At 37.7% G+C, this 12,978-nt stretch overlaps 2 protein-coding genes across 2 annotated transcripts; one reads left to right on the forward strand and one right to left on the reverse strand.

The window, feature by feature from the left end:
- Positions 1-2,093: 2,093 nt before the first annotated feature.
- Positions 2,094-4,920, forward strand: LOC149847794 (mitotic-spindle organizing protein 1-like). The gene is made up of 2 exons (XM_090009480.1): positions 2,094-2,402; positions 4,579-4,920. The coding sequence occupies exon 1, from the start codon at positions 2,142-2,144 to the stop codon at positions 2,361-2,363; it is 222 nt and encodes a 73-aa protein (XP_089865606.1). The 5' UTR covers positions 2,094-2,141; the 3' UTR covers positions 2,364-2,402; positions 4,579-4,920.
- A 1,177-nt stretch (positions 4,921-6,097) lies between these two features.
- LOC149847795 (cinnamoyl-CoA reductase-like SNL6) lies at positions 6,098-8,027 on the reverse strand. Its single transcript, XM_090002238.1, has 5 exons — positions 7,868-8,027; positions 7,609-7,775; positions 7,343-7,531; positions 6,649-6,802; positions 6,098-6,554 (listed from the first exon to the last, which is right to left on the reverse strand). Exons 1-5 carry the CDS (start codon positions 8,025-8,027, stop codon positions 6,358-6,360), a joined length of 867 nt encoding a protein of 288 aa, XP_089858364.1. The 3' UTR covers positions 6,098-6,357.
- Between the last annotated feature and the right edge of the window lie 4,951 nt (positions 8,028-12,978).

The following is a 12,978-nucleotide window of genomic DNA, read 5'->3' on the forward strand; positions in this document are numbered from 1 at the left end:
TCGAAGATGAGGAGATTAAGGAGAGATGAAAAGATTATTTTGATAAACTATTTAATGGAAGTCATGCTCAGGATCTTGGAGACTTCTCTATTCCTTTTCACGAAATGAATCGTGACTTCATGCGCAAGATTCAAAAGAAAGAAATTGCAAAGGCTTTGAAGAAAATGAAATCAAGAAGAGTAGTTGGCCCAGATGGTATACCTATCGAGGCTTGAAAATGCTTGGAAGAGAAAGGTTTAGAATGGTTGACAAATCTTTTTAACAAGATTTGGCGGACAAATAAGATGCCTAATGAGTGGAGGAAGAGTACTTTGGCGCTTCTATATAAGAATAAGGGTGATATACAAGATTGCATAAACTATCATGGTATAAAACTCATGAGTCATACTATGAAACTTTGGGAGAGGGTGATTGAGTCTAGGTTGAGGAAGGTTGTCATGATATCGAAGAATCAATTTGGTTTTATGCCTGGAAGATCAACTATGGAAGCTATACATCTTCTTAGACAACTTATTGAGAGAAATAGAGAGAGGAACAAAGATTTGCATATGGTTTTTATTGATTTGGAGAAGGCATACGATAGAGTACCTAGGGACGTTCTCTGGTGGACAATGATGAAGAAAGGTGTTTTTCTCAAGTACATTAGTATAATTAAAGATATGTATGAAGGAATAGTAACCAATGTCCGCACTTGTGGAGGGATGACAACCAATTATCCTATAACGGTTGGGTTGCATCAAGGATCTGCTTTAAGCCCTTTCCTATTTGCTATAGTGATGGATGAGCTTACGAGAACAATTCAAGAAAATGTGTCGTGGTGTATGTTGTTTGCTGATTATATTGTTTTGATTGATGAGTCTAGAGCTGGGGTTAATGCTAAGTTAGAATTATGGAGACAGACATTGGAAGCTAGAGGTTTTAAGTTGAGTAAGAGTAAGACTGAATATATGGAATGTCGGTTTAGTAAGCAACGAAGTAGTGATGGGAGTGTAGTGAAGCTTGGTGAGCAAGATATACCGGTGAATGATTATTTCAAATATTTGGGATCCATCATTCAAAAGTATGGAGAAATTGATGGAGATGTAAATCATAGGATAAAGGTTGGGTGGATGAAATGAAAAAGTGCAACTGGAGTGTTGTGTGATCGTAGAATGCCATTGCGGTTGAAGGAAAAATTTTATAGGACGACTATTAGGTCTGCTTTACTATATGGTACGAAATGTTGGGTTGTCAAGATACATCATATTCAAAAAATGAGTGTAGCTGAAATGCGTATGCTTAGATGGATGTGTGAAAATACAATAAAAGATAAGATTCGGAATGAGGAGATACGTAAGAAGGTAGGCGTTGCACCCATTGAAAATAAGATAGAGAGAGAATCGTTTAGGGTGGTTTGAACATATTCGGTGAAGGCCTAATGATGCTCCAGTTAGAAGGATGGAGAAATGAAAAAATATATTAGTTAAAAGAGGTCGGAGTAGGCCTAGAAAGACATGGATGGAGATGATAGGAAATGATATGAATGCTTTGAACCTCACCGAGGACATGGCATTGGATAGAAATGATTTGAGGAGAAGGATTCATGTGGAAGACCCATAATGATTTTCTTTTTTGGTTCATATTGCCGATCCCAATTGTTTTGGGATGAAGGCGTTGTTGTTGATGTTGTTGTTGTATTATTTTATAGAATGAAGATGGTTGAAGTGTTTGGGCTGTGAGCAAAATAAGTTTAGAGGTCAAATCCTATAGCTTGTAAGTTTTATTTTGTAAATGAGTTAGTTTGAGCTTGGCCTTAGTAGGTTTAAGTCTAAATTGTATTGTTTATAACTTTTTAAAATATATATTTTGTAAATGATTTTGCTCGTGTTCGTCTTGCTTAGTTCGGGCTTTTCATGAGCTGAAGCTGGCTTCGGCTTGATGCAAGAAATGAGTCAAAGCTTGAGCTGGGTTCGGGTTAGTTCTTCTCGTTTTCCAGCACTACCCGCAGAAGTGTGGGCGTTTGACACTTTAATTCGGCGGTGTTTTCTTTTTCGGCCGTTTCTATTTTCAAATTCAAATCCGATCAAAGCACCTCGGCTTACCAGAGGGAGAGAGAGAGCCTTGGAAAAGGGGAAAAAATAAAAACCCTAACCCAGAAACGGATGGCATCCATGGATCCAGCGGCCTCCCAGAACGCCCGAGAGTCGTTGGATCTGGCGTTTCACATGTCAAACTTCCTCAATACGGGGCTCGATCGGCACACGCTCTCCGTCCTCATTGCCCTCTGCGAGCGAGGGGTCAATCCCGAAGCCCTAGCCGCCGCCGTGAAGGAGATCCGCCGGGAATCCTCCGCTCTCCCCCACCACTACAGGGATCAACCCTAGCTCCGACTCGCCGTCGGTCGCCCCCTCCTTCGTCATCCGGTAAATCCCTCAAAAACTCTATTTTTAGCGGACTCTCTGCTGATTCCGCGATCGTTTTAGCGTTATCCGTCGAAAGACGACGTATGAATTCCTTCTTTTTTGTGAGAATTGGGATTTGGCATTTAATCTGAAAAGAAGCAGGGTTTGATCATAGGACTACACGAGAATTTCCTTCCTTTTTGTAAGAATTGGGGCTTGTCATTTGATCTGAAAAGAAGTAGAGTTTGATCTTTGGACTACGAGAGAATTTCTTCTTTTTTGTAAGAATTGGGGTTTGGCATTTGATCTTAGGTCTTAAAAAGGAGGGTAGTGTTCAATCTTAGGTCTTGAAAAGTAAGAGCAGAATAGGAAGCTAGGGTAATGCAAACAGATAACCATACTGCCATCTCGATGATTTTTTGCATGAAGAAACGATAAATATTGATTTTTGATAAGTCCCTGTTTTCCACATTTTAGGAGTATTGTTAATTTGATGGTCATCAATTAGGGTTTGGTTAAGAATCGGTAAGAACTAAGGCATCTGTTTACCGAGGATATCTCTGTGTAGTCAAAAGCCCTAGGAGGTGCCTAGTCGGTAGACCCCTAGAAAGACTACTCGTGGACTAGGCGGGACTATTGGAGGACTAGTCGGACTAGTCTGACCCCAATTAAAATATACAAAAATACACAAAATATACATACATAAAAATATGTTTAATTCTTTTACTAATAAGATGTTTTCATTACACAAATACAAAATTACATATGCTTTCACAAAATATATTAATATAAGTAACCAGAATATATATATATATATATATATATATATATATATATATATATATATATATATATTTCAATTACATATTCAGTATAATTAACAAAATATGCTTTCAACCTTTCACAGAAGCACAATAACACTTACATATATAAATAACATACATAATTCATAAAAAAACACACATAAAAAACATAATCAATTAAAATTAACTGTGCATTCTTTCAATGTTTTACAGAAAAAAATCCCAAAAGCAAAGTAGCACACACACACACACATATATATAATAATTATATATACAAAAAAAATAACAATATATATAAGAATAATAAATGGCTAAACTGTCCTCGTGCTTAGGCGGATGCAGCTTAGTTGCCCACTAGGCAACTTAGTCGGTGTCTAGTCTGCAAAATTGGTACCTTTTAAGTATCCACATAGAAATTGCAAAGCCTAAGCGTTTTACTTACATCTATGAACTAGTTGGTGCCTAGTCGGGGCTTTTGACTACATAGGATACCCTGCATGAATATGCTTTCTTGTGGCATGAGATTTGCATTTTCATATGAATCACTTGTTCTTTGCATGAAGAAACACCTTGAATGCAACCATTCCATAATTCTGAGGTGTTGGGTGAGTCGAACAATTGCTCGGTAGGATCACCTATCTCTGTTTTAGTTGTGAACTAGTGAGGCCAATGCATTCAGGTTTGCAGTTATGTTGTCGCTGATGCACAGATCAATAGTTACAGGTAAGGAAGTAATCCATGTTGGGGAACAACTCAACACACTATCGATAGATCACACTATCGATAGATTGAAGAAACAAAAATGGGAAGAAGAAAAAGAAATCAACCACACAAAGAACAAAGATTTTACGTGGTTCGGCAAGAGTTGCCTACGTCCACGGCCGCAATGAGATCCTCTATTAGATTGAGAACACACATGCTCATGCTGTTTACAAAAGACGGATTGTCTTTAAATACAAGGAGTCTAGGGCAACCTGTATAAAGGTAAAATTACAAAAATACGCTCCAAATATTTTCGCATTGGGGGCTTGCACCCCCAAATCCCCACCTTACAGGCAGGGGCGTTGCCCCCTGCAACCTCCTGCCAATTTACTGCAAAGTTAAATATGCAAAAATTAAGAATTTATATCAAGGTAGAAATTAGGCTCCAGATAAATTCAGAAGACACAAGATGACAAGAACATTTTGGAGATTATACAGTTGGGAGTGTTTTGCCAAGTTTTTGTTATAGTCTACTTTGGGGAATCGCCTGGATCACTTCTAGTGGCATGAGATCCTTGCAACTTCTAGAATATTCTTTGTAAAATATATTGATTTTAAAAATTGGAATTAGTTGGAAGTTAGCTACTTGGCTCTTGCCTTGCTTTTCGTATGACTGGTTTGTGGTTTTGTAGGATTTCCTGTGAAGCAGAAGAGTAGTGAAGACAATAGCAAATTGGAAAATGGTAGCTGCCTCCTCTCCCTGCGATACTGGAGAGTGTTCCAGCCTCCTGCCTTCTCAGTATTCTAATGAATTGATGCTTCCATTTCTCTGCATTGTTTTGGATGGCTTCAGCACCTTCATGTACTGAGGAAAACTATTCCGATGTTTAGTACTTCGAAAGTATTCATAGTGAACTGTACCTGTACTTTTCAGTAGTCCTTTTGTTTTTATTTCTTGATAAAAACCTGATAATCCTTGTGACTTTAGATGTCTTTTTTGGTATATCTAAAGAATTTCTTTGCTATCGTTATAATTCTCTCTTATGGAGCCATAAGGTTTGGAATGTGAATTCTTGCTACAGTTAGTTGAAGCATAGTTTATCTACTGTTTTCGGTGTGCTGCTCTTGTAGAGTTTTCAGAACTTACCCTTGTTTGGTTTTCTGCTTGTTTTGATCTGTTACTGTGTGTATCATTTAACTAGTTGAAGCTTCTGTCCTTATCCAACTGTTGCATTGAATCTCCTCCACTATCTTCAATCCATTCCCTTATTCGGCTCATTGAGCTTCTATCATATTTCTCTTTGTTTATTGATGGAGCTCAGCTTCATTCTTCACAACAATCCCATTCTGCTATCTAAGATTTGCAACGATATAACCTTTTTTGGGTTTTTACTATAGTAGTTCAGCAATGATTTTTTAGTTGCTGCCCAATAGGGATAATCGAATCTATAGATTTCATGAGCACCAGGGTGCCCTTTATTGATAAAAGCAAGAGGGTATCTGTTCAATTCCCTCGGGAAAAATATATACTGTTATGGATATCTTGGAACACAAGGACTGCAATTTTTGCCAGTGCCCCTGTGCTTAAAAGGAGAAAAAAATTATTGATGGTGCTAGTTTATTAGCTACTTCATGACAGGGGCTTCAAGAGTATGGTACTCTGCATTCACCATTCGAGAGAACCCTGTTGTCCAAACAGCAGTAAGGTATGTTTGAATCGCTTTCCATAGTCATTGCAACCTTATGGTGATAAGGTGAATATCTGATAGCATGCTTGGTACCATCCAGGTTAGCCCTGGTCATGGTTGCTGGTGCCACCCTTTGTCACACGGATTTTGACTGCCGTTAAGTATCCCTTTATATACAAGTCATACCGGAAATTTCATAAAAATGGCTGTATCCCTGTATCTGCAGCCGTATCCATGTGACATGGGTGCGACCCTACTGGTTGGAACTCAATCTGATGTTAAAAATGGTCAATCTAAAGAACGAGTTTTTTCTGGTGAAACTGTATAAAATCATCGGATCCATTTATTGGTGCCAAGGGTATTTACGCTTTGAGCATTCTACTGTTTGTTTTCAGTCACAGCGAGGCTGAATACAGATGGAGGAAAGATTACCCTTCCAGATGGTCGCTCTTGCTGGAGACCGTTATGGTGTGTAATAAGGCCCCCTATACTCTTGGGCATACACTAACTCCCCCAATATACCCCCACGGAGGCAGATTTGAGGTGAAGTAAATTGGAAAATTTTGCATACTTTCAAACATGGAAAGAACGAATTTACATCAGCACATTGTCTAACATAACCATTTTCAGCAAATTTTCAGGGTGAATTGGCTTCCAGCAGTTTGTTCAACTTATTTTTCCTTAATCTTTGTGGGCAGGTAATTTTTCCTTGAGATTCATATCTGCAAGACAGAAATTCTTGCTCAGATCCCAAAGAGATGGAAAAAGTGGAAAAAAAAATTCTTACCTCTCTGGTAATGTGATTAAAGGCATGATGGTTTTGATTAAGTTGATGGCTTCTTCCTCATTATTCACAGCATTGCTGAAGCAAAAATATCTTCCACATGCATATGGGTCTTCTAAGGCACATATATGTGCATTGACGAGGAAGCCTATGTCAACAAAGGCTAAAAGTCCATCTTCATACATTTGAGGTGCTCCTGAGAAAATTGCGACTCAGTTGTAGTAAATATCAAAACTGCATGATTACAGTATTGCACCAATACCGAGTTTAATTCCCATGCATATATTGACCTTTGAGATAAGAAATTGTTGATCCAGAGTTGAGTTGAGTAACTCCTTGTCCCATGATTAGAGCTGCATTGATAGAAACCATGTTAAGCATCCTATCTGCAGCCAGAGCCCAAGCAGCTTTCTCTGCCAGTGTTTTTGCCAAGGCGAACCATAACTGTATTTCAGAAGAATTAGAAGCTTAATGTGACCATGTTGGTTTTTCTGGAAAGTGAACAAATTCCCTCATCTTCATAATCCAAAGCTATAATCCATGGTAATGGTATTTTCTTTTCACAGAAAAGTTATTCTACAGATTAAAAGGAAAAGTTTCCAAGTAATTTTTTTCTCACATTAAACAAAATAAGAAACAAGAAAGTGATGGCAGCCTGTGAAAAGGGAAGGGCACAAAAGTTTTTTCCCGGTTCACTAGTCTAAGGCCTCAAGGTATGCCACCGTGGTGGTTCACTGTAACCAAAGAAAGAGAATTTACACACACACAATGCTAAAAAGAGTATTCCACACTAATATCAAACAAGAACAAAAATTGGTAAGGTAGGTTCGCCCTACCCTCTTTGGGGAGCTTGGTAACCAGGTTAGTCTCATCCCTGAATCCGTTATATAAAACAAAATATCCAACAAGAACAAAAAATTACGATAGCTTTTGATGGTGATGATGATGATAACAATGATCTGATATTCAGTTCCTGTTAATTACCTTCTTCTTTCTGCAAAACTCGGTATCAGTCCATGATCTCTCATCAACATCAATTTCTTTGCATATGTTCTCCCTCCAAATACCTGCAGCTATGGAAGAAGTGTAGACCACCTTCTTTATACTCTCTGTCTGCACACATGCTTCCAATGCATTGATTGCCCCTTTCACCTCCAGGTCCGCCATTGTTTCCTACCCAAAAACCCCAATTCAGTCCTTCAGCAAGAACGACATGTCAATAAAAAAGAGATTCCATTTGAGAGTTTTACATGGTATCCACATGAACCATGGGCTTGGTCCACAGAGTAGAACAAAGCAGAGCAACCCTTCAATGCCTCATGGATGCTATGATAGTCCAAAAGATCTACAACGAAAACCTCAATTTTTTCTTCAATCCTTGACATTTCATTGATCTTCTTTGTTATTTCTGTCTCCCCTGAAAAACCAAGAACCCCATATCAAGAGGCCAAATGAAACGTTTTAAATAGCAAAATGTTAGAGCAGGTGACATCGGTGATATGGTCTTACCACTACTCTGAATTGCTGCACGAACAGCATACCCTCTGCTTAGAAGAGATTTCAGAATGTGGAAACCCACGTAGGAAGAAGCGTCAAGAACGCATATTGTGCCCTTCTGCTGCTGATTTCTCCTTCTTTTGGCCTCTGTTGCTGGTGAACATATCGTCATGCTCTTGGATTGATTTCTCAGTAGCAGAAGTGGACTTCTGTACTTTTTCCCTTCTGTTCTTGAGCTCTAGGGTTTCAGCCCAAATAGTGTGAGAATGTGTCTTTATTTATTGAGAGAGAGAGAGAGAGTTTGTTGAGGTTTTGGTTCACGAACCTCATCTACCTTGGTGACCGTTTGCGTGGTTAACTTTCAAAAAAGGCTAACCGAATGCCCCGAGGACCATTTTTATTCTAGGGAAGCTTTCATTTGAAGATCCGCCTTTTGCACGTCTTATTTATGTTTATGCAATATGTGATATTACAAAATAAAACTCATTCTAGGGAAGTTAAACATAGTTGGGTTTTTTATCTTGCTTTTTGATATAATTACTGTAGCAGATTATTTTTCTCCGAGTGACACCGCAATCCCACTGCATCTTCACGAAAGAGTTGTCTGTGACAGGAAGCTGAACCTTCATCTCTGCACCCCCACAAAGGATTTACAGATTGCACAGTTACATAAAATCCCTCAAACCCGACGCAAGCCACCTCAGATTTAATATTGGCTGGTATGAGTGTCTTGTGACTTCATGAGTTAATCAAAGCTTATTGCATTTTCATCCTGTACTCTGTAATTCTCAGCTATGATATTGTCACTTCTAACCATAATTACTAGAGAACGAAATGGATATGGGAAGCAATGCGTGGAACGGAAGCTGGCTTTTTGGAAGCAATTGTGAAAGCATGTAAGAAACAAAAAAGGAAATGTGGAGGAAACAAGAGATAAACAAGTGGGAAGCCAAGTGAAATTGAAGGGAATGAAAAATATCAATATGAACTTTAAAAAATAAAAAAAAACAAAGAGAAAGTAAGTAGAAAGTGATGAGAATCAAGTGAGAAACGAAAGGGAAGCGAGTGTGAAGCATGACACACCTTACTTCAAAAGGGCGCTTCCCCCTAGAAAGGTGCTTACTGTAACTATGCTTCTAACCAGTTAATCATGAAAAAATTTCACTTGTTCTGATCAGTTTAGAGCATTCAATTTTATAAGGCCGCATAACAACAAACCATACCGCTGCTGCACCCATGATCCGAACATTGGTTCACCGGTTCTTCATGCCCAAACATTGAAGTATCTATGCAAGGCTACTCATCTTCACAAAGAATACATTTGAAACTAGGAAGAAAAAAAACTTGAAAATTTGCAAAAATTTATAAGTGGCTGCAAAAAGTTTTCATAACTTAATTTTTAAGCCCCCCTTATTTTTTTATATTTATCGAGGAAAACCTTGGTTCAGGTGGTAGGGCCCAGGAAAGATTGATACTCTGCTTATGATCTGCTCCAAGCAATTGAAATGCGAGCTCGAGCATGGACAACCAATGTTCGTCTCAGCTCAGCTTGTATAGACTCGTTTATTGATAATAAATATATTTTACATATATATTATTTTATAGAATGAAGACGGTTGAGGTATTTGGCCTGCGAGCAAAATAAGTTTAGAGGTCAAATCTTATAGCTTGTAAGTATTTTGTAAATGAGCTAGTTTGAGCTTGGCCTTAGTAGTTTGAGCAAAATAAGTTTAGAGTCTCATGTTTTCTCCGTGGGCATTTCAGGTCCCTTTCACTAAAACTGCAAAACAGACTTAAAATTGATTTGATGCTTAACATCTATAATAAAATACTATTTTTAACCTTTGAGTTGAAAAAGATGAGTTTTTACCTCTTCTAGGAAAGTTTTCATTTAACAATTATATATATATATATATATATATATATATATATATATATATATATATATATATATATATATATATATATATATATATGTCTCTAACCATCGCTTAAAGAAGATTTTGTACAGTATCTCATGAATGTCGTATTATATATATATATATATATATATATATATATATATATATATATATATATATATATATTTGTGAAAGTCTTTGATGATTTGGTTACGTCAAGAAGATTCACATGATAGTTCATAAATATCGTGCTATATATATGCAAATGTTACCATACATTTGAGGAACTCTTTGACGGTGAGTTACTTAAAGGAGATTTACATGGAAGCTCATGAATATATATGTGTGTGTCACCACACATTTGTAGACTTTCTTGATGATTAGTCACTTAAAAGGAGATCATTTTATATATATTCTAATGTCACCACACATGTGTGAACCGGTCTTATACTTAAAAAAGATTTGCATGGTAGCACGTGTAAGGGTAAAATGTTCTAAAAAAGTGAATCATATGTGATTGTGGACATTACTGGATAAAGCAAATTGTGGGGCATTTAAAAAAAATATATCATTTTTGCAAAGATATTATATGGTTATTTTTTTGTATATTTTTATTGATAATGATACTACATGTGGGCTGCTTGAGCGTGAAAGTTACTACTTGCTTGTGAAGATGAAAAGCTTGTCTATGAGAAGCTCCCTCAAGTAGTTGCTTGTTGGTAAGTGGTAACACAAAAATACGTCAACATATTTTATTGCATTGAATGTATTTGATGAATCATGTAAACTTGAAGCGTTCACTTTCTTGGTCGAAAACAAAGAATATCTATATGTGTACATGAATATCAATCTGTGTTACACCATTAGAGGAACATTTTTATTTCCAAGTGTTGATGTCAAATTGCTAAAAAATAATGGCAGTGTCTTCTCCTTTTCTTGTTTACTTTTTTTATTATCTATTACCCTAGGAAACTGTAGCCATACACTTTATTTTGAAAGGTTAGCAAGTTTAGAAATACGTAAGAATTTTTCTCTTTCAGAAAAAAAAAATTATATGTGAGGAACACGCCAAGAACCTTCCCATGGTGTATTTCACATTCTAGTTCTTTCCTTGAACCAGAGTGGTCTTTTTGAGTCGGTTGTGCAATTGCAATTTTATCTATGTACCCTCTGTGAATCATCCGCAGGTGCGGTTCTAGTTAAGAGAATTAGTAAAGGCATTGAATAAAAATCGGACCATTAGGATATTCAAGGTACATGGTTGGTTGTGTTTCCATGATTCATGGATCATTAGAATATCCATGGTTCATGGTCCACACTGTTACCAATTCTCTTAACCAGAACCACTCTACTCTAGACATGGCAATTTTTTTTTGATAGTCTAAGAAAAAAAAACCCTCCATCACTTAAAATTAGGGGTGTCAACGGGTAGGGTTTACCGGGACCTTATCCGTACCTTACCCGTACCAAACCCTATAGGGTCTTGGTATGGTGATAAATAAGAAGACCCGATTAAGACCTCGGTCCGGACTCAAAGGTCTGATTAATATTTGGACTTGGGTATAGTTTATGAAATTTTATACCAGACTTGGGGCCGACCCGAGTTTCGATTAAGACCCACATTTTTTCAATGTAAAAATGATAAAAAATATTGCTTTACCCGGTCTGGTTCATGTAATTCTTATCAGGTCCAGGTATGGTTTTTCTTATAGTGGGTCTGATTAGACCCAGATCCAGACCCAATACCATACCCAAAAATTGGGGCCAGGTCTGATTCCACATGGGTCCGAACCAAACCCAACCCATTGACACCCCTACCTAAAACCCTTGAGGTCTCATCTGCCCACCAGGGAGTACACCTAGCTTCAACCTTGAAGAAAGGGACGCCCCTCTTTGGTTTCGAACTTGTGATGTCCCATCAACTTGGTGACACTCACAAGCCACCCCTACCAGATGAGCGGAACCCTTGTGGGCACCTTACATGGCAATTGGTCATCATGGTAGTTCAAATACATTACAAACTATATATTTATGAAGAGCGAGTCAAAATTTCAGAATTCACATTTTATCCCCTAACTACTGTATTTAAAGTCCACTGTCCATAAGCATGTGCATTATAATTAAACTTCTAAGCCTCTACGAATGCATTCAAAGATTATGTTCTCAATTTAATAGTTACTGTCAAACAAGTGGTTTGTAATTTTATAGTATCTCTTTGTGGACAAAAGGGAAAAGGGGCAGCATCTCCCATGTTTTTTCAGTATATGGGTAATGCCTGCTGTGAAAGCTACTAGAAAATGAAGGAAGTTGACAAGTGAGAGTTTCATGGTAAAATTAAGGTACCAAGTGGAGTTGAATAGCGGTTAAATGAGATAGTTGGATGGTTAGGTCATACTATCATAATCGAGAAGTCTCGTGTTCGAATCCCAGGAGGTTATCCACTAAATAATTGGCAATTAAAAAAAAAAGAGAGAAGGGGATAATGGGGATGGCCAACAAAGATGACCATGTGAGATACGTTAACTAAAAGCCCCCATAGTCATCACGCCTCTTCTCTTTCACACCCATCTTCTTCTACCAAACTGTGACCTACTTTCTCTTGATTCTTTTAATATCCTCAATGCAAGGCCAAGTTTGAAGCTTTTTAAGGTTAAGGCTTGCAAGTTAGGAAAGGAATCATCGTAGCTCTCTGGTGGTGTTCACCTACAATTAATTCTGAAACGGTTCCTATTCAAGGTTCAGCTCAACATTTGTAGTTGGGGCTCAAAAATATATGATGGACTTAGAACTAACTTTGAGGGCTCCACACACCTATGACCTAGCTATGCCAATGTGGGTCAGCTTATAGTGTCCAAATTGAGGACGCCTACCCAAGGTGTGCATCCTTTGCCGGAAAGTCGAAGCTAAGAGTGCTGCTGGAAGGCGCAATGAACCTCAGAAGCTTTATCAGTGGAGATGTCAATTGATAGGATATATCCAATATTTGACCTGATTCCGAACCTGATTAGTTGGATTTGGTTAAGAATACTGAAATCTGATAAGTAAATCAGATTCAGATTCGGTTTACCATCTCATGGCCGAATCAGACAGACATCCTATTCCAACAGATATCCGAATCTAATTACATGTATTAACTTTTCTTCCAAATCCGAATCTAAATGTAAGTCCGATTAACCAATATTCAATTAGCAGATTTAGTATTAGCTACAACTGACCCAAATC

The sequence above is a fragment of the Nuphar pumila genome, chromosome 1 (assembly GCF_984573655.1).
Source record: "Nuphar pumila chromosome 1, dmNupPumi1.hap1.1, whole genome shotgun sequence".
In the NCBI taxonomy this organism is placed as follows: domain Eukaryota; kingdom Viridiplantae; phylum Streptophyta; class Magnoliopsida; order Nymphaeales; family Nymphaeaceae; genus Nuphar; species Nuphar pumila.